This window comes from Gadus morhua, chromosome 7 (assembly GCF_902167405.1).
Source record: "Gadus morhua chromosome 7, gadMor3.0, whole genome shotgun sequence".
Taxonomy (NCBI): domain Eukaryota; kingdom Metazoa; phylum Chordata; class Actinopteri; order Gadiformes; family Gadidae; genus Gadus; species Gadus morhua.
In genome coordinates this window covers 29,694,687-29,715,931 of record NC_044054.1, presented here as the reverse complement: position 1 = coordinate 29,715,931, position 21,245 = coordinate 29,694,687, and the positions used below count along the sequence as shown (strand labels likewise).

The 21,245-nt window shown below is 48.4% G+C and overlaps 1 protein-coding gene across 1 annotated transcript in view; it reads left to right on the top strand.

The window, feature by feature from the left end:
- Window positions 1-1,756: 1,756 nt before the first annotated feature.
- Window positions 1,757-21,245, top strand: part of nbeaa (neurobeachin a) — a gene marked incomplete in the record, with an annotated part of 68,386 nt that continues 48,897 nt past the window's right edge. Inside the window, 12 exon segments of the mRNA XM_030361367.1 lie at window positions 1,757-2,700; window positions 3,546-3,654; window positions 4,742-4,894; window positions 8,660-8,828; window positions 13,804-13,883; window positions 14,302-14,364; window positions 15,345-15,442; window positions 16,114-16,206; window positions 17,591-17,699; window positions 18,537-18,618; window positions 19,092-19,215; window positions 20,370-20,562. Coding sequence (XP_030217227.1) covers window positions 2,441-2,700; window positions 3,546-3,654; window positions 4,742-4,894; window positions 8,660-8,828; window positions 13,804-13,883; window positions 14,302-14,364; window positions 15,345-15,442; window positions 16,114-16,206; window positions 17,591-17,699; window positions 18,537-18,618; window positions 19,092-19,215; window positions 20,370-20,562 — 1,533 coding nt within the window.

Genomic DNA, 21,245 nt, shown 5'->3' with positions numbered 1-21,245 from the left:
AAAGCGCTTGTGTGACTTTCTTGAATAGCTTTAGTCCTGGCTATAGTTTAAACAAAGATTTGCACAATGTTCAACCCATCTATTTGCTCATTGTTAAAAGGCTAGCAAGGGGTTGTGATGAAGTGGCGTGAGTGAGTTAAAGCATTTGAGTGGTGGATTCAGTGTGTTTACATGAGCGTGTGTTAGAGAACCAGAGACAGTTTTAATGCGTTTTAATGACGGTGGCTAATGGCAATGCCAGGAGCGAGCTGGCTACAATACAATGCTACAGTTAATGGTGCACTAGATACTTACTTTCTACCCTGATCCCTCAGAATGCACATAATCCAAAAGTACTGTCTAAACACTTGACTGGATTGTTGATATCCCCCCCCCCCCCAACTTTAACTTAGCTGCATCACCAGACCTCTGCAAGTTTCAAATGTTTGCTTACATCTCAGAAGCCTCACACTTCATATATACCTTAGAGCCCTTAGCTCACAGATAATTTAATGTTTTATCCTTACTTTTTTTTACATTAGTGCCTATCAGCTCTCAATGATATGGTTAGCCAAGTTAAGTCATCAACATGCCCCGAGGATGTGATGGCTGTTTGATCTCTTTTCATTACTTAATTAAAAACTGTTTTAGTCTAACTTCTCCTTTAAAAAATATATATTTAGATCCCTTCCCTCTGAATAATTACAGACCTGACTGATAACCTCCATTTTCATCCAAGATCCTAGAAAAAGCTCCCAAAAAATTTGCTGCCAAATAAGTAGCCCATCTGACAAATAATATTTTTTTTGAAATATTCCAATCTGGCTTTGGATCCCTCCACAGAGAGAGGGAGTATGAGGCTGCCATTTAGACAGTGTGTAATGAACTACTGCTTAATGGAGATGCTGGGGAGTTCTCCATCTTAGTTATTGGTCCTGCTTATTTATTAGATGCCTCTCTATGGCAATGGCGGGCTCAGTTTTCCACTCCCCACAGACATACTCCATGGGGTCTCACAGGGTTCAATTCTAGGTCCCTTTTTTCTCTCCATCCATAGGCTCCCTCTCGGTGTCATCATCTGCAGATATAACGTCCAGTTTCACTGTCATGGCGATGACACACAGCTTTACATTTGGGCCGGTGTCCAGTCTAATATAGCAGCCCTCCACAAGTGTAATAAAATACTGGATGTCTGGCAACCTTTGCCAATTAAACCATCCAAAAACTGACATCATTGTACTTGGTTTAAGGCAGAGAGAACTCGTAAAAAAAACTTGGAGAACTCGTGTATCCTATTTCATATTTCTATCATTCGAGAAATACAGCCACGGTCAGGTCTTTCATTTCCCCCTCCCAAAAGAAATCCGGAGAAACTCATCCATGCGTGTATTTCCTTCTGCCTTGACGATGGCAGCCCCCTGCATGCCTGTCATATTCAGAAATCAAACCACCGCATTCAGTTAGTCCAAAATGCTGCACCTCAGCTATTACTCCAATCTGAAACTTTAACCGTATCCCCCCTTTTTCAGCAGATTATTTTAGTTCAATTATTTTTACTAGTTTTAAGGCCAGGCATTGGCTGGCCCCTCCCTATAGTTCTGGTCTTCTATCCTATGAGTCTTGACGCAGACTGACGTCCATTGATAGGGAGTGGCATGCCAGTCCACAGTCTAGGCTCACAACCACAGCGGACGACAAGGCCTTTGAGTTTTTTTGCTGTTTCCGAGACTTTTGATCGATCTGCCAGAGAAGTTGAGGCTTGCAAAGTCTGTTCCCCATCGCATTTAACCTCTTTGGACAAATTTGTTCAGGAACCTTTGTTGTGTGGTATTTTACCTGTGTGTGCGTTTTGTAATTGCTGCTGTGAGGCAGTGTGATACCTTTATATCGGGTGATGTGTTTCCTGTTTGGGGGTCTGTATTGACTGCTGTGAGGCACTCTGTTTCCTGTGTCTGAAAAAAGTGTGGTAAAGTTATTATTATTATTTGATTTGTGTGCCAATATGTTTCATATTTGGCAACACGGGGTACTTGGAGAATAGTGAATCATAACACACAGGCCAAAACAAGAACCAGCATTCCCTCCAGGAATGGGACATTTCAAAGGAGTGCATCCTGGCTGCAGCAGTGTTGTCGGGAACGCCAGCGATTAGACTTGGTGTGTTTCCTTCGTGTTATATAGCTCCTTTTAACAAAAGAACATACATAAGGCGTTTTGGGACAGGGAGAAAAATAGCTTTTAATGTGGACATGAGAACCAGAGCATCCACTGTGATCAGAGGACGTATCAGACGGTTTAATGGTAATGCAACCTTAAAGTCAAGATGTTCACCTGTTCAAGGACAAGGCCGGTGTGAGGTAGTGTGCTTGTGGGCGTGCATGCTGATGCCCTGATGCTCACAAACAAAGCTCACTGACACACTGCCTTGTGTTTGTGTGTGTGTGTGTGTGTGTGAGTGTATATGTATATGTTTGTGATTGTGAGTGTGTGTGCCTGTGTCATTGTTTATTTTTGTGTTTGTGTTTGTGTGTATATGTGTCATTGTGTGTGTGTGTGGGTGTGGGTGGGTGTGTGCGTGGTTCCCCAGGACGTGAAGGCCATCGTGACCCACTCCATCCACAGTGCCATCCACTCCATCGGGGGCATCCAGGTCCTGTTTCCCCTGTTCTCCCAGCTGGACTACCGGCAGCTCAACGACAGCTCCGTGGACACCAGCGTCTGGTCAGCCCCAGCACCGTCTCGTTACTGCTAGCATCGAGCTAATTAAGCGAACCACACACTGTCTAGTTAGCGCTAGCATCGAGCTAATTAAGCTTACCAAACACTGTCTAGTTAGCGCTAACATCAAGCTAATTAAGCTTACCAAACACTGTCTAGTTAGCGCTAGCATCGAGCAAATTTAGCAAACAAAACACTGTCTAATTAGCGCTAGCATTGAGCTAATTAAGCTAACAAAACACTGTCTAATTAGCACTGGCATCGAGCTAATTAAGCTAAACAGACACTGTCTAGTTAGCGCTAGCCTCGAGCTAATTTAGCTAACCAAACACTGTCTAGTTAGCGCTAGCATCGAGCAAATTTAGCAAACAAAACACTGTCTAATTAGCGCTGGCATCGAGCTAATTAAGCTAACCAGATACTGTCTAGTTAGCGCTAGCCTCAAGCTAATTTACCTAACCAAACACTGTCTAGTTAGTGCTAGCCTCGAGCTAATTAAGCTAACCCAAACGGGCCAAGCGGTGCCGAGCACAGCTTATGGAAGGGAATGAAATATGGAATGAAGCCCCTGATTTGGCCGTTTGTCAACACATAGTGCTCTGTGCCGATCGGGGGGACAATCATTTTGATACAGAAAGTGGACAGCAAATGTAACCGAATACAGGAATGAGAAAACAAAACGCTAATTTACCGTTGCGTGTGTGCGTGGGTTTGTGTGTGTGTGTGTGTGTGTGTGTGTGTGTGTGTGTGTGTGTGTGTGTGTGTGTGTGTGTGTGTGTGTGTGTGTGTGTGTGTGTGTGTGTGTGTGTGTGTGTGTGTGTGTGTGTGTGTGTATGTGTGTGCCACAGTGCTACATTGCTAGCCTTCCTGGTGGAGCTTCTGAAGAGCTCGGTGGCCATGCAGGAGCAGATGCTGGGAGGGAAAGGCTTCCTCGTGATTGGCTACCTCCTGGAGAAGGTCCGCGTCTGCCTGCAGTGATGGCTGTTCCTTTACATCTTACACCGGAGCTCCCACAGGAACTCCGCTTCTATAACTCATCTTCCGTCTCATGCCTGAAGCTGTGATTCTGCTTGTCTTATTGGCCCCATCCCATTTCTACCCCTTACCCTTTCCCCTTACCCCTTCAAAACAAGGGGGAGGGGTAAGGGGTAGAAATGGGATTGGGCCATTGTGTATGCAGTATATCTTCTGTATTTCTTTGGTCGGTTTGTAAAGAATATTTAAATGCTTGACCTTTTTCGTTTCATTCTTATTTCCATCGAGTACTTTCTGTTCGGACACCCTAATTCCCTGTCTCGGATGAATAATAGAGTACATTTTATTCCATGTTATACGTTCTCGTTAGATATTTCTATGTTTCCTTCTCTCTGCGAGACTCTTGGTCGGATATTTAGTTTTTTTGCTACGTGGATGATTTTCAGGAAGGTTTCGTTATGATTTCGGTGATGCAGAGATGAGAAGCCTTTAAATGATTGACAAACAGTTTAGTGGCCCGGCTAATAAATGATATTGAAATAGGCAGCGTGGTAATCGTAAGTAATTCTGTGTCACTTTGATTTGACTGCGAGAGATCCCTTTGAAAGGCCAGACGGGCAAAGGCAGACCCCGATATAGAAAATCTACAAGCTCTCTTTAAAGTGCTTTTGGATATTAAATATGTGAAACCGTCCGGCAGTACGGTTTAATATTGAAAGCACTTTGTCACAACTCCACAGGCTGTAATGTAATCTCACTCAGCACAAATCAGCATCTTTCACCTACACTGGGTGGCGAACTTTGTCCAAACCAAATAGGCTAAATTCGTAAAACGAATTCCTTTACGTCCTATAAAGTAAAAAATATCTATAACAATGATCAAACACATTAATAATAAATATATAAGCCAATAAATGATAACCAATAAGAGCAATAAAAATGAGTCACAAGACAATGACGTATCTCTCGTTTAAACAAAAGCGTTTTTTGTTGTTGGCGTGAAAGAGTTGCCGGTTGTTTAGTGACGTCACTTCCTGTTGTCACTTCCTGTGGCCCGCCCCCCCTCCAGTCGTCCCGGGTGCACATCACCAGGGCGGTGCTGGAGCAGTTCCTGTCCTTCGCCAAGTACCTGGACGGCCTGCCCCACGGCGCGCCGCTGCTCAAGCAGCTGTGCGACCACGTCCTGTTCAACGCCGCCATCTGGATCCACACCCCCGCCAAGGTCAGCCACCCCACCCACCTACAACCCTGCACCTCCACCATCAACCCAAGCACCTCCACCTCTGCTCCTTGTGTGTGTGTGTGTGTGTGTGTGTGTGTGTGTGTGTGTGTGTGTGTGTGTGTGTGTGTGTGTGTGTGTGTGTGTGTGTGTGTGTGTGTGTGTGTGTGTGTGTGTGTGTGTGCACTTGTGTGCATCGTGCCTGTGTGGGTACCACTTTGGTAAAGTTTTCGTGTGTGTGGGTTTGTGTGCGTGTTTGTGCTTCTGTGTGTGTGTGTGTGCTTGAGTGTGTGCGAGTGTGCCTTTTGTGAGTGGGTACCACTTTGGATAGTTTCGATTGTGTCTGTATATGTGTGTGTGTGTTTGTGTGTGCATCGTGCCTATGTGGGTACCACTTTGGTATAGTTTTAGTGTGTGTGCGTATGTGGGTTTGTGTGCGTGATTGTGCTTTTGTGTGTATGTGCTTGAGTGTGCGTGTGTGTGTGTGTGCGCGTGTGTGCGTGCATCGTGTCTCTAAGGATACTACCATGGTATAGTTCTGAGTGTGAAAGTCTGTGTGTGTATATCATTGTCTGTAAATGTTTTCAAATTTCTTTTGGAGACGGGAGGCAGAACGCTGTATACCTCACCGAGGGAAATTCTGTGTTATGAACAGAGAGGAAAGGGGAGAGCATGTAGAACGACGTGGTGAGAGATGGACTGAAACAGGCCATATTCTGAATTCTCTTAGTATGAAGGAGAGATCTGTCGGGGGAGTTCCTGTCAGACACAGAGGAGGGTAGAAGGAAACAATGCCATTCTCCCTCAAGGCCGGGACATGTATTCCATGAAAGACCTATTGTCTAAATGCAGAATCCTAGCATACAATATCAACCGTTATACGCAGTCGCAGAGCTTCACGGTCGTATCACTCGGAAAACTTTACTTTGGTTGAATCACCAGGTATGCAGACTAGGATTTAGATTAACTATGAATACCCTCGCATCAGTAACAACAGTTTATACTGGTTTTCACGACCAGTTGTGCGGCTCCACTGGTCTACGTTCCATGGCAGACGTTTTGGTTTTAAAGCAGCAGATTGGGATCGCGTTACAGTCGAAACGAGTCCACTGACAGCTCGCCAACTGACAGCGGCCCAGTGAATGCCATTCCTCGTCGTTCCGATGCTATTCAAGCTTAAAGATAGCTCTCCGGTTAGCCGTGGCTACAGTCTTACAGTAATACATAGGAAATAATGGTCGAAAAACAAATTAATTGGATCGAAAGTGCCTTTGAAGGTACCCTAAGAGGCTGGTCCTTACGATAAGATATATATAATAGACATAATATACATCAGCGGCAGGGGTGAGAACACAATTCATAATGTAACAAAGATAGGGTTTATGTGGCACGGTGGGCTTTGAGCATTTTCAATCCATCTATCTGTCTATGTATGTATGTATCTATCTATCTATCTATCTATCTATCTATCTATCTATCTATCTATCTATCTATCTATCTATCTATCTATCTATCTATCTATCTATCTATCTATCTATCTATCTATCTATATATCTATCTATCTATCTATCTATCTATCTCAGTCTATCTATCTATCTATCTATCTATCTATCTATCTATCTCAGTCTATCTATCTATCTATCTCAGTCTATCTATCTATCTCAGTCTATCTTTCTATCTCAGTCTATCTATCCAACTATCTATATCCATCAATCTTTTTATCTATCTGTCTTGCTCTATCCCTTTCAGTCTTTATATACCTATCCATGTATCTATCTATGTGTCTGTCTCACCATTCCATTCCTCAGCTCACTCTTTCCTTCTCTCTCTCTGTAAGTCTCTCTCCCTGTCTCTCTCGCTCTGAACTAGATGTGAGTATATGTGGCATCCCTGCTGGGTCCGTCAGTTCCGTACTTCAATTATTTTCTTCACTTCCTGCCTCCCTGTCTCCTCCCCTGTGCCCCTGCGCCGTGATTGGCTCCTGGGGGGGGGGGGGGGGGGGGGGGAGAAACGGTGCGAGTCTCCAGGGCTTTGCTGAGCCGGGATTGGAGAAAACACAACCTGGCAGCTGCTGCTGCTGCATCCGAGAGAGAGGGAGGGATGGAGAGGGAGGGACAGAGAGAGAGAGAGTCTCTTGATAGTTGACCTCAGTGTTCCGACTGAGCCAGGTTGACCTTAGGTAACCCTCCGCCATCGGAAGGATAGAGTCTGACGCACTGGGAGGCTAGTGGCTGGTAACCAGCGGATACTGGGAGAAGGCTTTTTGCTCCTCTTGATCCCGGCGACGTAATGGCCCGTCACAGTTTGACTGCGGTTAACTCCCTTGGATTTACCACCGCATCCAGTTAAGTTTATTAAACCCAGAGCGTTGAAGGTCTTCGCAGAACCCCCCCGAGTTCAGAAGACAGTTCACACCACCAAGCCCCCCCCCCCCCCCCCTAAAATAATGAGGGGCCCACAAAATGGAAGAAGGAAGGCACACAGAGTCAGGGATAGGTCAGGGGTCACGGCGGGGTCGTGGAAGGCAGGCTGCATGTAAACCAAACGAGCCAATCACAGTCAGCCCGAACATGATGTAATCTTTTAATCTCATTTCTCCTCCAGATTCCTTCCCTGACTGGGCCTCATTATAGTTCCTGTACTCCCCCCCTGCCCTGACCATGCAAATCCACCTCTAAGAGTCTTATCAATCGCTAATTAATTCATGTTGATTTCGGCAACAAAAAAACAACCCCCCCCCCCCCCCCCCAAAAAAAAAAGCACAGTAAAAGCCTAATCACAGACTTTTACTGTTTTCTCTCTGCTCCCAGACGAAACAATTATCAAACCACATTCTCGCATTCTTGGCTTTTGTCCTGCGCGCCTCACGCAAAGGTGGTCAGCACCCTGTCGCCCGTTTGGGTTAATGTGTCGGCGCGCGTTGAGCCGGGCGGCCGGGCCCAAACGAAGATGAACAGCTCTCCTCTGTGCACCCCCCTCGTCACGCCGCCTCTCATGCCCAGTGACCCACAGCCCTGGTGGCGTTCCAGCGTTGCCCCCGCCAGATTCGGTCGGTGGGACCTCCCCGTGCCCAGGAAGTCCTTGTGATGTAATCAAGGCCATTGAAGACGGCCCCTGCCCTGTCCGTTCTTCCCGGCGTGGTACCGCGCTGGCTCGGGGTCCCGTGGCCCCTTCTCCTTAATTCGGGCGATTAGATGCGGACGCCTCTCCGGGGCCGGGCCGCTGAATGGAGCCTCGGTAAACGCTGAGCCCGTTAACACTGTTCCTTGATTAGGGCGAGATTAAGGCGAACGAGGTGGTGGAGGCCTGCGCTCAGTGGACGTTTGATTTGGCCACTCTTTTTAAATGTGTGTGTGTGTGTGTTTTTATGTGGGTGTGTGTTTGTGTCTGTGTGTCCGGGGAGGTTTGTGTGAATGAGTGTGTTTGTGTGTGTGTGTGTGCATGTGTCTGCGTGTGTTTGTGTGTGTGTGTGCATGGATGTTACATATGCATTCATAAACGGTTTACATTGCTTTCTGTGTTTTTGTATTATCTGGATATGTCTTGGTACGTTTCCATGTGTTAATATTTGGATGTTTGCTCTTCTGTGTGTGTGTGTGTGTGTGTGTGTGTGTGTGTGTGTGTGTGTGTGTTTGTGTGTGTGTGTGTGTGTGTGTGTGTGTGTGTGTGTGTGTGTGTGTGTGTGTGTGTGTGTGTGTGTGTGTGTGTGTGTGTGTGTGTGTGTGTGTGTGTGTGTGTGTGTGTGTGTGTGTGTGTTTTGGCACTCAGGTCCAGCTCTCCCTGTACACATACCTGTCGTCAGAGTTCATCGGCACGGCGACCATCTACACGACCATCCGGCGCGTGGGCACGGTGCTGCAGCTCATGCACACGCTCAAGTACTACTACTGGGCCTGCAGCCCGCTGGAGTGTAGTGGCATCACGCCCAAGGGCCTCGGTACGCACGCACGCACGCGCACAGGCACGCACGCACGCACGCACACATACATAGAGACAGACACACACACACACACACACACACACACACACATAGAGACAGACACACACACCACACACATAGAGACAGACAGACAGACAGACAGACACAAACAAAGAGAGACACATACAGTCACGCACACATACAGTCACGCACACATACAGTCACGCACACACACATACAGACACACACACACAAACACACACACATACATGCAGACACACACAAACACGCGTACAGACACGCATATACAGACACACAAACAAACATGCATGAAGACACATAGACACTCACACAAACACACATACAGACATGCACGCACGCATAATTTGAAGCTGCAAACAAACAAACAAACACAAACAGAAGTGAACCTTCACACAATCTATAGGGTAATTATGTATGGGAAGTGTAATTAAAGTAATTATTATAATTTTATTCATTGCTTTATTCAGTGTGTCTATATCTGTATCTATATATAGACACACACCGACCAAACAACTCTGCTGGACTTGGATGTCAGTTTGGCATAAATTAAGAAGAAACAAAATGGAAGGTCGGAGAGAGAGAGAGAGAGAGAGAGAGAGAGAGAGAGAGAGAGAGAGAGAGAGAGAGAGAGAGAGAGAGAGAGAGAGAGAGAGAGAGAGAGAGAGAGAGAGAGAGAGAGAGAGAGAGAGAGAGAGACAACATTAGAAACCTGAAAGCCTCTTTCGTCTTGAAGTAGCTTTCCTCTCAGCGTGGAAAAAGTAGCCCAGCCCTGTTTCCATCCATGCGTCGATGTCGAATTGTGTTCAGGGGTCCGTGTAATACTCTATTATTACCACTCCTCTCCCATTCTGCTCCTTCTACACCTTATTTATTGACTGCTAAGCCTTCGTTGTCACGAGAAGGCCTTGACGGCATCCGTACTTGAGAGGAGAGTATACGGGCCTGAGGGATTATATGTGTCAGCCGCGCCAGAGCCTGTTATTCAGAGACCTAATCAGAAAGGTTAATGCTGTAGTTCGGAGATGGAAACGTACACTAGTAAGCTCACAAAGGATGTTTTTTGGGAGGATCAAAAGAAAGACGCTGAATAACATGTTAATAACTGTGCGTTTAACCGTCGCGCGTGCTTGGCGCGTTATCATCATGCGCGTATATAGGATATATGTTTTATTGAAACGGCGATCCACTGAATCACAGTGCCATGTTAAAACAACCGCTCAACCCGCACGTCAATTAAGGTAATACATTTGTGAGCAAGCTCTCGAAATTAATCAACCCTCCTCCTCTTTGGCGGGCGGACCGACTCCCCCCCCCCCCCCCCCCCCCCCCCCCCCCCCCGGCTCCGGGCTCAGGATACGCTTCCCCCGGTTGCCATGGCAACAGCGACGTGATTGATGGATCTAAGGGAGCCTTTGGAATTTTTAATCAAAGTCTGGCGGCCGCCCCTTCTGTGCGTGGACGTGGATGCTGTTTGCCTCGCTGGCCGTGGTGCTGATAGAAGTGCTGCTGGAACTGGCGGTAATTAGCGCCAGCGACGAGCTAATGGCGGGACAAAGGCAAACGGATGAGCTCGTTGTGGTTCTGAAGTCCGCCCTTGGCCGCGCTCTACCACAGTGAGTGTGTGTGATTTGCATTGATGAGCCACATCTTTATTTATGAATCTGATCTTTCCTGAAGACAAAACAAAACGACCCAGTAGGGGTACTCATATATTTTTAACGCGTTGGATTCCCCCCTCAGCCCAGAAAAAAAAAAAAGCCCTGCTTTCGACACGCTGCTTCAAAGGACCGACGGTTCGAGCCGATCGCGAGCGAGCGCTTTGATTTGATTCCAGTGGTTGAATCACACACTCACACACTCACACACTCACACACTCACACACTCACACACACACTCACGCGCTCACGCCAAGCGAAAGCCACCGGACTGAGCGTGACCCGCCGGTATAGCCCCGTGGGTTTAACCGCGTCCACCGTGACTCGCGTGCGTAACGACGTGTGACCGGCGCACACAGCAGATGTTGACGTGCAAGCGTGCGCGCTGGGCCGTGGCTGAACGATGGGGGCGGACCCGCGTCCTTGCGGTCCGGGGCGTTGAGTGGCTTCATCGGGATTCTCCGACGGGCTCCCGTTCAGCTTTCATACGGGATATGAATAAACCATGAAAAGTACTGTCCCAATCCGATGACAAAAGAAAGGGAAAGTGGAAACGGACACACACGCACGCCCCACACACACACGCCCCACGCACACACCGTCACCTGGGGAGACGGCGGGAAAGGCGTGGGATTAAATATCACTGAAACTGCATTGTCATGCCGGAGATGGTTGAATGCGTAGGTTTCTCTCTCTCTCTCTCTCTCTCTCTCTCACTCTTGATGTCTCTCTCTCTCTCTCTCTCTCTGGCGCTGGCTCTCGCTGTGTCTCTCTCGCTGTGTCTCTCTCTCTCTCTCTCTCTTGCTCTTGCTCTTGCTCTTGCTCTCTCTCCCTCGCTCTTGCTCCTCTCTCTCTCTCTCTCGCGCTCTCTCTCTCTCTCTCTCTCTCGCTCTCTCGCTCTCTCTCCCTCGCTCTTGCCTCTCGCTCTCTCTCTCGCTCTCTCTCTCTCTCTCTCTCTCTCTCTCTCTCTCTCTCTCTCTCTCTCTCTCTCTCTCTCTCTCTCTCTCTCTCTCTCTCTCTCTCTCTCGCTCTTGCTCCTCTCCCTCTCTGTCTCGCTATCGTTCATGCTCTCTCTCTCTCTTGCTCTTGCTCCTCTGCCTCTCTCTCTCGCTCTCGCTCTCGCTCGCTCTCTCTCGCTCTCTCTCGCTCATGCTCTCTCTCTCGCTCTATCTGTGTCTTTCTGCCCCACTGCGTTCTCTTTGAAAGGCCGCCCCTGCTAAGCCTCCTCCCACACACTCGCTATTCCCAAAAAACGGTAAACTGCCGTCGGTAAAAAAATGTGATTCACTCAGCAGTCACTCTGCGCTGGACCGCCGCGGTGCTCCGTACCTCGGTCTGAGGCTGAGATGGCCTCGGACGGCCTGAGGAAGAACACTTAACCCAACGAAACAAGACGTTGAATGCGTTAGACGCAGCGCAGCATCAGAGGCACATGGACAGTCACCCTGTCTGCGAAAGAAGCGTAGGATCGAATACTGGTTGGTCAAACACGTCCTCCTAAGGGTCTGTTATTAACGGGAGACCGCCGCCATGAGTGACAGATCCTTGCTATGGACGCTATTTCTAATTAAACGTTTTAAATGGGAGCAACATTCTCTTATTCGATTTTTGGTGATTTATTTAGTCACCAGCCGGGTAATTAAAGCAGGCTCAGGCCTCCAGGTTGAGTCAGGACCTGCCTCACGCCGTCAGGGTCTAGTCCTCCATAACGACCGGCTCTGTGTGCATTATCCCTGACTTAGTAAAGCTTAACGTACACAACGTGAAATGCGTGCGCGGGGGGGAACCCATCGGGCATTTGAGTAGGATACGACCGACTTTAAAGGTGACCTGAAAATCGGCTTCTTCTGACATCAAAAGTGGGCGTCTCTCCACCTAGGTGTATGACGGATAGACGAGGGACATTTAATATCACATTTGCTACAGTCCACTGGGTAGGCTGGTAGACTGATCTATCCAGCACACATCTAGGTGGTCAGTTGTGATGTCAGAAGAGCCAGATTTTCAAATGGCTGGTAATGGCTAATCACACTCTCACCTGATTGTATAAAATGTATAATATACCTTTAAAGCAGCACCTTGAGGAACCCCCCCCCCCCCCCCCCCAAAAATAGTCTCTTTGACCTGCATCAAAAACACATAACGCTTCGATAATCAGCGTGGCTATCGCCAGGCTTTCATCTCTCCGATGCGTCCGTCCGTACCTGACGTGCGTGCGGAAAAAAAAAAACGGCTGCATGAATGAAAGGGATATGCAATATCCATCCCCGGTGGGAGATTTATGTCGGGAGGAGGAGCAGCGCGGAATCTTAAGATGGCGCCCGTTGCCTCCTGGGGTCTGGTGCTCCAGGTCGGCGTTTAGCAGTAACTCAGGAGCGACGGCAGAGGCCACGGGCGTAAATCTATTAAATCATCATTTAGATGTCTGGCTTTCACTCAGCAGGAACGCAATGAGGCCGTCTTTATGTGATGCCTCTGTTGTCGTCGGCGTTTTGAGGTGAAGGCGAATCGGCTCATTAACGCGCGCAGGCTGACGGCGGCCTTTCTGCTTACGCGGCGACATTCACTTGATTAACCTCGTTACGTGATCGGTTGGCTATAAGGTGTACAGACGTCACATCTGGTTACGTTTGAGCAGTACTTAACTAGGTTTTGGATCTCTTGATGATAGTGTGTGTATGTTTCTGTGTGTGTGGGGGGTGTTTGGGTGTGTGTGTGTGTGTGTGTGTGTGTGTGTGTATGTTTCTGTGTGTGTGTGGGGGGTGTTTGGGTGCGTGTGTGTGTGTGTGTGTGTGTGTGTGTGTGAGTTCTGAACATGTGCGTGTACTCCACGCGTGCCTAAAGCTCTCCGCCAAACAAACGTCTAATTTATTCGACTTGATTAGCGTCCGCCGGAGAGAAAGCGGTCCGTGAATGCGTGCAGCCGCCGGTTATCGCGCATTTGCATGGAGTTAACATTGAACAATTCATTCATTGTTGTGGTGAGTGCCGGGCACTTCGACGCGCACTGTCACAGTCAGAAACAAGAGAGCGATGAAAAGGAGGGAAATAAGCGTGCGCTTGTGTGCGTGGGGCCCACTGCTTCAAGTTAAGTGGCGAATCATTTTGAATAATGTTGGCAGAGAGCACCGTCTACTCCACACGCCAGTATGCACCTCGAGTCAGAGTGACCGACCAGTGGTGAGCGTCCTGTTCATTACCACAGCTCATCTCTTGTCTCTGTGTGTGTGTGTGTGTGTGTGTGTGTGTGTGTGTGTGTGTGTGTGTGTGTGTGTGTGTGTGTGTTTGTCTCACAGACGGGCCGCGGCCGACCCAGAAGGAGATCATCTCCCTGAGAGCGTTCATGCTCCTGTTCCTCAAGCAGCTCATCCTGAAGGTACACTGCCTTCTCTTCCTCGTGACGTGACCCCTTCCTTTGTCACTTATTTTGTACAAACTGCCACCGGTAGACATGCGTGCATCACCGAACGGGAGGGGGGGGGGGGGGGGGGGGGGGCAGCACGGAGCCACGCACTCCCTGCCTGCCTACCTGCCTATCTGTCAGTGTGTGGGTGTGTGCTTTTAATACCGGTCCTTGTCACAGCAGAGGCGCAGACTCGAGATGTAGCCAGCCCTCCGTCTCCCTCTATGTGCTTCAAAGGCTGCCGTGGATGGAGCCGCTTCACCTCAGGGTGGAGAAAACGGTTTCATGTGAATGTAAATGTTTGAGGTGTCTGCTGTTGGGGGGCCCCAGTGACGCTGGCTCTTGGGGGGGCTGCTGTTGTGGTTTATTTATTTTTTTCCTCTTCCTCCAGGATCGAGGTGTGAAGGAGGATGAGCTGCAGAGTATTCTGAACTACCTGTTGACTATGCATGAGGTAAACACCGCACCCACACACACACGCACACACACACGTGTGTGTAGGCGCACACACACACACACACACACACACACACACACACACACACACACACACACACACACACACACACACACACACACACACACACACACACACACACACAGTAACCTGTGACTTGTCACCCACTGGGAGAAAACATGGCAGGCAGGGGAGATAAGACATGACAGGGAGAGGCTACAAAAGAAGTGAGGGAGGGCGAGATGGTGGAAAATTGGTGCCTTTGAAAAACCGATAGAGAGAGAGAGAGAGAGAGGGAGAGGGAGAGGGAGAGGGAGAGGGAGAGAGAGAGAGGGAGAGGGAGGGAGAGAGAGGGAGAGAGAGGGAGAGGGAGAGAGATGAAAAGTGGTGCTGCAGCCGCCGACTAAACGTATATGTAGATGACGACGCCACTTAAACAAGTTGCCGGTAACGCTCATCCTCCACGCTGCTGTGACAGCCGGGAGGATAGCATAACAACGAGGCGCGGCGGCCCACTCCTCTGCAGCAATTACCTTGTGTCAACTCTCCCTATTCACACTCCAGACCTGCATCACCTGTTCCCTTTGCATCGAACCCGCCTCTCTCTCTCCCTCTCCCCCTCTCTCTCTCTCTCTCTCTCTCTCTCTCTCTCTCTCTCTCTCTCTCTCTCTCTCTCTCTCTCTCTCTCTCTCTCTCTCTTTCTCTCTTTCCCCCTCTCCAAACCTCTCTCTCCAAACCTCTCTCTCTCTCTCTCTCTCTCTCTCTCTCTCTCTCTCTCTCTCTCTCTCTCTCTCTCTCTCTCTCTCTCTCTCTCTCTCTCTCTCTAAACCTCTCCCTTTCTCCCTGCTCCGTTCTTCCCTCGTTACAATTACAATTTTTCCCAGTCACACGCACCTCTCTCGCCTCCCTCTGATGATCTGTTCCACCCTCCTCCCTCTCTCCCCCTCCCTCCCCTGGTCTGGTTACCGTGCCGACAGGATGAGAACATCCATGACGTGCTCCAGTTGCTGGTGGCTCTGATGTCGGAGCACCCGGCCTCCATGATCCCTGCCTTCGACCAGCGCAACGGCATCAGGTGGGCAATGCGACACACACACACGAGTCACACTGAGGGACACTGAGGGTCTTCAATGTTGACCAGATTGACAAAACATATGAATATAAACATACAACTATACAATTGGGAAATTATTTAGGTCAAATTTTAACATTTTAACATTAACAAATAAAAAGCGAGTTATTTTTTATCTTATTTGCTTAATATACATGGGCACAAACACACGCACACAAAACACTCTAACATACTTACTCACTCTCACTCACTCTCACATTCACCCTCACACACACCAAAAATCACATACCCCAGACAGACAGACACACAGTCAGACACACACACGCACGCACAAACATACACACACACACACACACACACACACACACACACACACACACACACACACACACACACACACACACACACACACACACACACACACACACACATACATACACACACACACACACACACACACACACACACACACACACACACACACACACACACACACACACACACACACACACACACACACACACAAAAGGCTTTAGTGTCGTTTTAATTGAAAGCGTTGTGTTTCGTTGGCCTGTCGTGATGAATAATCCTCTAACTCATTTCTGCATTTCTTTGCTCTCACTCTCACTTAGCGTTGGATTGTACAGTAATGGAGCGCCTGATGTTGCTTGCAGGGTGATCTGCAAGCTGCTGGCATCCAAGAGCGAGAGCATCAGAGTCCAAGCCCTCAAAGTCCTGGGCTACTTCCTCAAGCACCTCGGTCACAAGTCAGTATCCCAGCATGCATTCCTGTAGTCCTAAACTAGCAGTGTTAACGCACGGCGGGAACACAGGGTTACCTGTGAGCATCGTGGCATCCCTGTAGCGACCTCCTCGGCTCGACGGGTGAAAGGGACAGTCTCAAGACGGGTGGCCCAGCCTGATGAAACCGGATAAAAAATATATTGAACATAAGGGAAGAAATGTTTGGCATGTTTTGAAGTTATGCACGCTATTTCGTTTTTTTACTGGCAGTCTGGATTCCAGGCTTCGTGCAAAGCCTTGAATGATTACGCGGACCACCAGGCCTACTAAGTGGGACTTGAAGCCATTCCTTTCTGAGTTGTTTTGCTTCGGTGCGACCGGGTAATCACAGGCGTGTGACAACAAGCGAGCAAAGGTTCTTATCCCGGCGTGCGTGTCTGCTCCTGGTGGCAGCTCGCGCTGGGCCCAACGGCTGCCAGGAGGCTAATGAGCAGGCTATCGTTTGACACGTCCTAGATGGGGACTGTTCTCATTAGAACGTTTTCTATCATAGAATTATCAGCAATACCCACCAAACTCCCATGCCTTAAAACTAATGATCACCAAGATAAGGACACTCATAAGATGCATGTTTCACACACGTGAATATACATATCTCAGGAGCCGAACCGACTGCTAAGCGTTTCCGCGGTGATTCCACTTTAGGGTGTTTAACAGGATTAGCGTTGCGTTAGCGTTACAGCCGTTGTCATGTCGCCGTCGTTCGCTCTCGGCCGTTGACACGGTTAGCGGTGAGCGGCGCTCGCCAAAGCCCGCCCGTAATAAACGACCAGAAGGGAACAGCTTTTCAGACGCGCTCGGAGCCCGGCGGCCACGTTAATGTCAGCCGGCCATATGGGCCTGTGGCTCGCTGAATAAAGTCTGGGCGGCGCTGGCGGCGGCGCGTTGACGACGCTGTTCATTTGCATCCCCCTTTAGAGCCTGATGACAGTGGACAGGCCCTGCCGGGCTCTGCTGTCACAGCGCTCCAAAACACCGTGGCGAAGACAGTGACAATGCAGTCTGGGCTAATGGCTAATATGTGTGTGTGTGTGTGTGTGTGTGTGTGTGTGTGTGTGTCTAAATGTGTGTGTGTGTTTGTTTAAATGTTTGTGTGTGTGCGTGTGTGTTTGCATATGTTTCTGTGTGTATGTGTGTGTTTGCATGTGTGTTTGTGTGTGTGCCTATGTCTGTGTATGTATTTGTGTGTGTCTATTTCTGTGTGTGTGTGTTTGCATGTGTGTGTGTGTGTATCATTGTCCATGTGTGTGTGTGTGTGTGTGTGTGTGTGTGTGTGTGTGTGTGTGTGTGTGTGTGTGTGTGTGTGTGTGTGTGTGTGTGTGTGTGTGTGTGTGTACCCACCTGCAGGCGGAAGGTGGAGATCATGCACACGCACAGCCTGTTCACGCTGCTCGGTGAGAGACTGATGATGCACACCAACACCGTCTCCGTGACGACCTACAACACCCTGTACGAGGTAGGTACCCGGCGGCGACCTGATGGTGTTGGTGGAGGAGGTGGTGGTAATGGAGGAGGTGGTGGTGGAGGTGGTTTGGGTGGAGGGGGTAATGGAAGTTGTGGTGGTGGTGGTGGTGGTGGAGGTGGTGGAGGTGGTTGGGGTGGAGGTGGTGGAGGTGGTGGTAGTGGTGGTGGAGGTGGAAATGGAGGTGGAGGTGGTGACAGCCTTATCTCCGTCACCGTGTGTGTGCTCCAAGCGGGGCTCTTTGTTGGAGAGAAAACATTGGTGACGTCAGCCCAGAAGGACATCAGGCCCCAGCCATAGCGTTAACAACGCGCTGGTGTGTCTGGTGGATGCGTGACTCAGTTCAAACATGGCCGCCTGAGCTAAAGTCACTAAAAGGGCTTTGCTTATTCGTTAGATGTTTTCACATGGTTAGAATTTATTCAACTATAAAGGTCTTTGCGGCTTTTCTACATTCAGGATGGTATGTCTCGCAACATTGCCAAGTGAAATCAACAATTTTAAAGTAGAACTAATTAAATGTCATTACTATTGGGGACAATAAAACTGTCTTTAAGGATACCAAGAGATTTTGAAAAGGGCATTTGTAATTAGCTTTCCCGGGGAACTCATCCGTGGCCGCTTCGTAAAACATTAAATCACAAACGTGTGAATATAAACATCTCAATGGTGCGGCGATGTACAAAAGGAAATCCGTTTTAGACAATGGAAGATAACCTTTTCTTGGTTGCCCCTCGTCCACATCCATCTCCGTTCCTCTGTCTGGACCTGTCGTCTGTTCGCCGTGTCTACGCTGCGTTGTGATGATGGATGTGTTTTCTTTCCTCGCAGATTCTGACGGAGCAAGTGTGCACCCAGGTGGTTCACAAACCCCACCCGGAGCCAGACTCCACCGTCAAGATTCAGAACCCCAGTGAGTAGAGAGCATATACATTGGGGTCGGGGGAGAGAGATGTACCGTATATCGGAATATCGACACGCATGTACGTTGAATTATTGATCAAATTGACCTCGACATGCTTTTGATGTCGTGGTAATAATGGTAATTAATTATAAAAAAGATGTCACTTCATCTAAGTACGAGGTGAATTCAGGTGTGATATCAGGCTTCAACTCAGACTACAATGCGTCATGTTGATATAAATGCGAAGGCCATTATTAATTAGCGCGTTGACGAGAAACCGTTCGAGGACAATACCGGTGCCATGGAAAAAGAGAGGCTCTGTGTTTGTTGTTTTCACGCGAACGATGCAGGATAAATCGTGTATCAAGGCGGCTCTAACTTCATCGCAAACGCAACCCGATCTCGCTTTCCTCATGATCTCCTCCCCTGCTCCATCTATTCCTCCTCTTCTCTCGTCCTCCGTCACCGTCACCCCCCCGCAGTGATCCTGAAGGTGGTGGCCACGCTGCTGAAGAGCTCCACCCCCAGTACTGAGCTGATGGAGGTCCGGAGGCTGTTCCTCTCCGACATGATCAAGCTCTTCAGCAACAGCCGCGAGAACCGCCGGTGAGAGTGCACCCGCACCCGCACACACACACACACACACACGCACACGCACACACACGCACACGCACACGCACGCACGCACACACACACACACACACACACACACACACACACACACACACACACACACACACACACACACACACACACACACACACAGTAGCTCGTTTCAATGAGTAACCCCACACTACAACGTAAAACCCCAGCAACAGCGCTACCGCTGGTGAAACACGCGTCACTGCATCCTCAGTTTGTCATTGGCTCAGGTGGCTGTCAGCTGAAGTAACTTCCTGCTGCAGTCGCTTACATCGACATTTACATTTAGGGCATTTAGCAGATGCTTGTATCCACAGCAACTTAAAATTAGTATATTAGTCAGAAGAAAGAGGAATAACAGCATGTATAGCCTTTGGAACACTCACTTGTCATGACCCATTTTAATCGGTGGTCTATTATCATGAAACATATGTTCCTACATATCTATCCCTTACTTAATACTTAAATACATTTTGTGTAGAATCACAGTGTGCTGCTGAGTCTCAATCTTCCAATATCATCACATTATGAATTTCATTCCTTTTTATTTTTTTTATTTGAGTTATGTTAAAATTTGTATTGCTCAAATTGAGGCCATTATTTGCTATTGACTGTGTACCTAATACACTGTATTCACAGGCTCATGCCTTGCCAATGCAGCTATCAGCATGGGGTTGTTAAACATTAGCATAGTGGTGAAAGAATGGAGCTTAAGTCCGTCGCACGTGTCCCGCTCTTCTTTTCAGCGGCACGATTATTGTTATTATTATTATAGGAATATGACGCATATTCGCATTCCGGCCATCAAAATTGTTTGGCAGGCATGATGTAACAAACATTTTTCCAAGTCAAGAAGGTCAAGGTTTGCTTATGTTTGCCAACACATTTATAAAAAATGTATATATTCTATATATTATATTCTCGTTTTATTCTATGTATATTTATTATTCGAATAGTAGTCGAGCATTCGGCTGGTATTAAGTCTTTCACTCTCCGATTTTATATTCAACTCCCGATTTTCCGTCCCGACAGCCCTGTCGGACTTGAGACAACCGTACGTGAGACGACCGTGCGTGAATAAGTGTGTGTGTGTGTGTGTGTGTGTGTGTCTCCTCCAGCTGCCTGCTGCAGTGCTCTGTGTGGCAGGACTGGATGTTCTCGCTGGGCTACATCAACCCCAAGAGCCCCGAGGAGCAGAAGATCACGGAGATGGTGTACAACATCTTCCGCATCCTGCTCTACCACGCCATCAAGTACGAGTGGGGCGGGTGGAGGGTGTGGGTGGACACCCTCTCCATCGCCCACTCCAAGGTGAGCAGAGCCGCAGTGGCTTCAGGAGGGCGGGCGGGCTGGCTGGTAACCGGAAGGTTGCTGGTTCGATCCCCCGATTATGCAATATTAATGCTCACTCCAAGGTGAGCATTCATATTACATCATTATTTTTCAGGTATTAATTGCATAAATTGCATGTTTAATTTAAGTAAAGGAAACGGGTTGTAGTTTATGATTATTGTATGATTTACCGAAAGGGGTCGGGATTAAACAAGTGCACACTTCTTCCCACTCCTTTTCAAATGTGTTGAAAAATAGAGCCTTGTTTTTTTTCCGGTCATTAGATGACATTTTTCTTGCATATTTTAAATAAAATGGTCAAATAAAACAATAGAGGCAGTAGCTCAGGAAGTAGAGCTGGTTTGGTTGGTAACCGCAAGGTTGCTAGTTCGATCCCCGGCTCTTCCTAGAGCGTCGATGTGTCCCTGGGCAAGGCACCCCACCCTAACTGCTCCCGGCGAGCTGGCTGTCACCTTGAATGGTTGACTCCGCCTCCGTCAGGCAATACTGTAAAAAAAAAAAAAAAAAGCACTATTTACCATTTACTCTAGCATGACCTTTCACAGGTCAACTCCACCCACCCCCCCACCGTTAGCAGATCTTTTCCCCATCAGGGTGGAGGCAGAGAGTGTATGTAGTGGTGTGGAAATCGCCTCCGCATC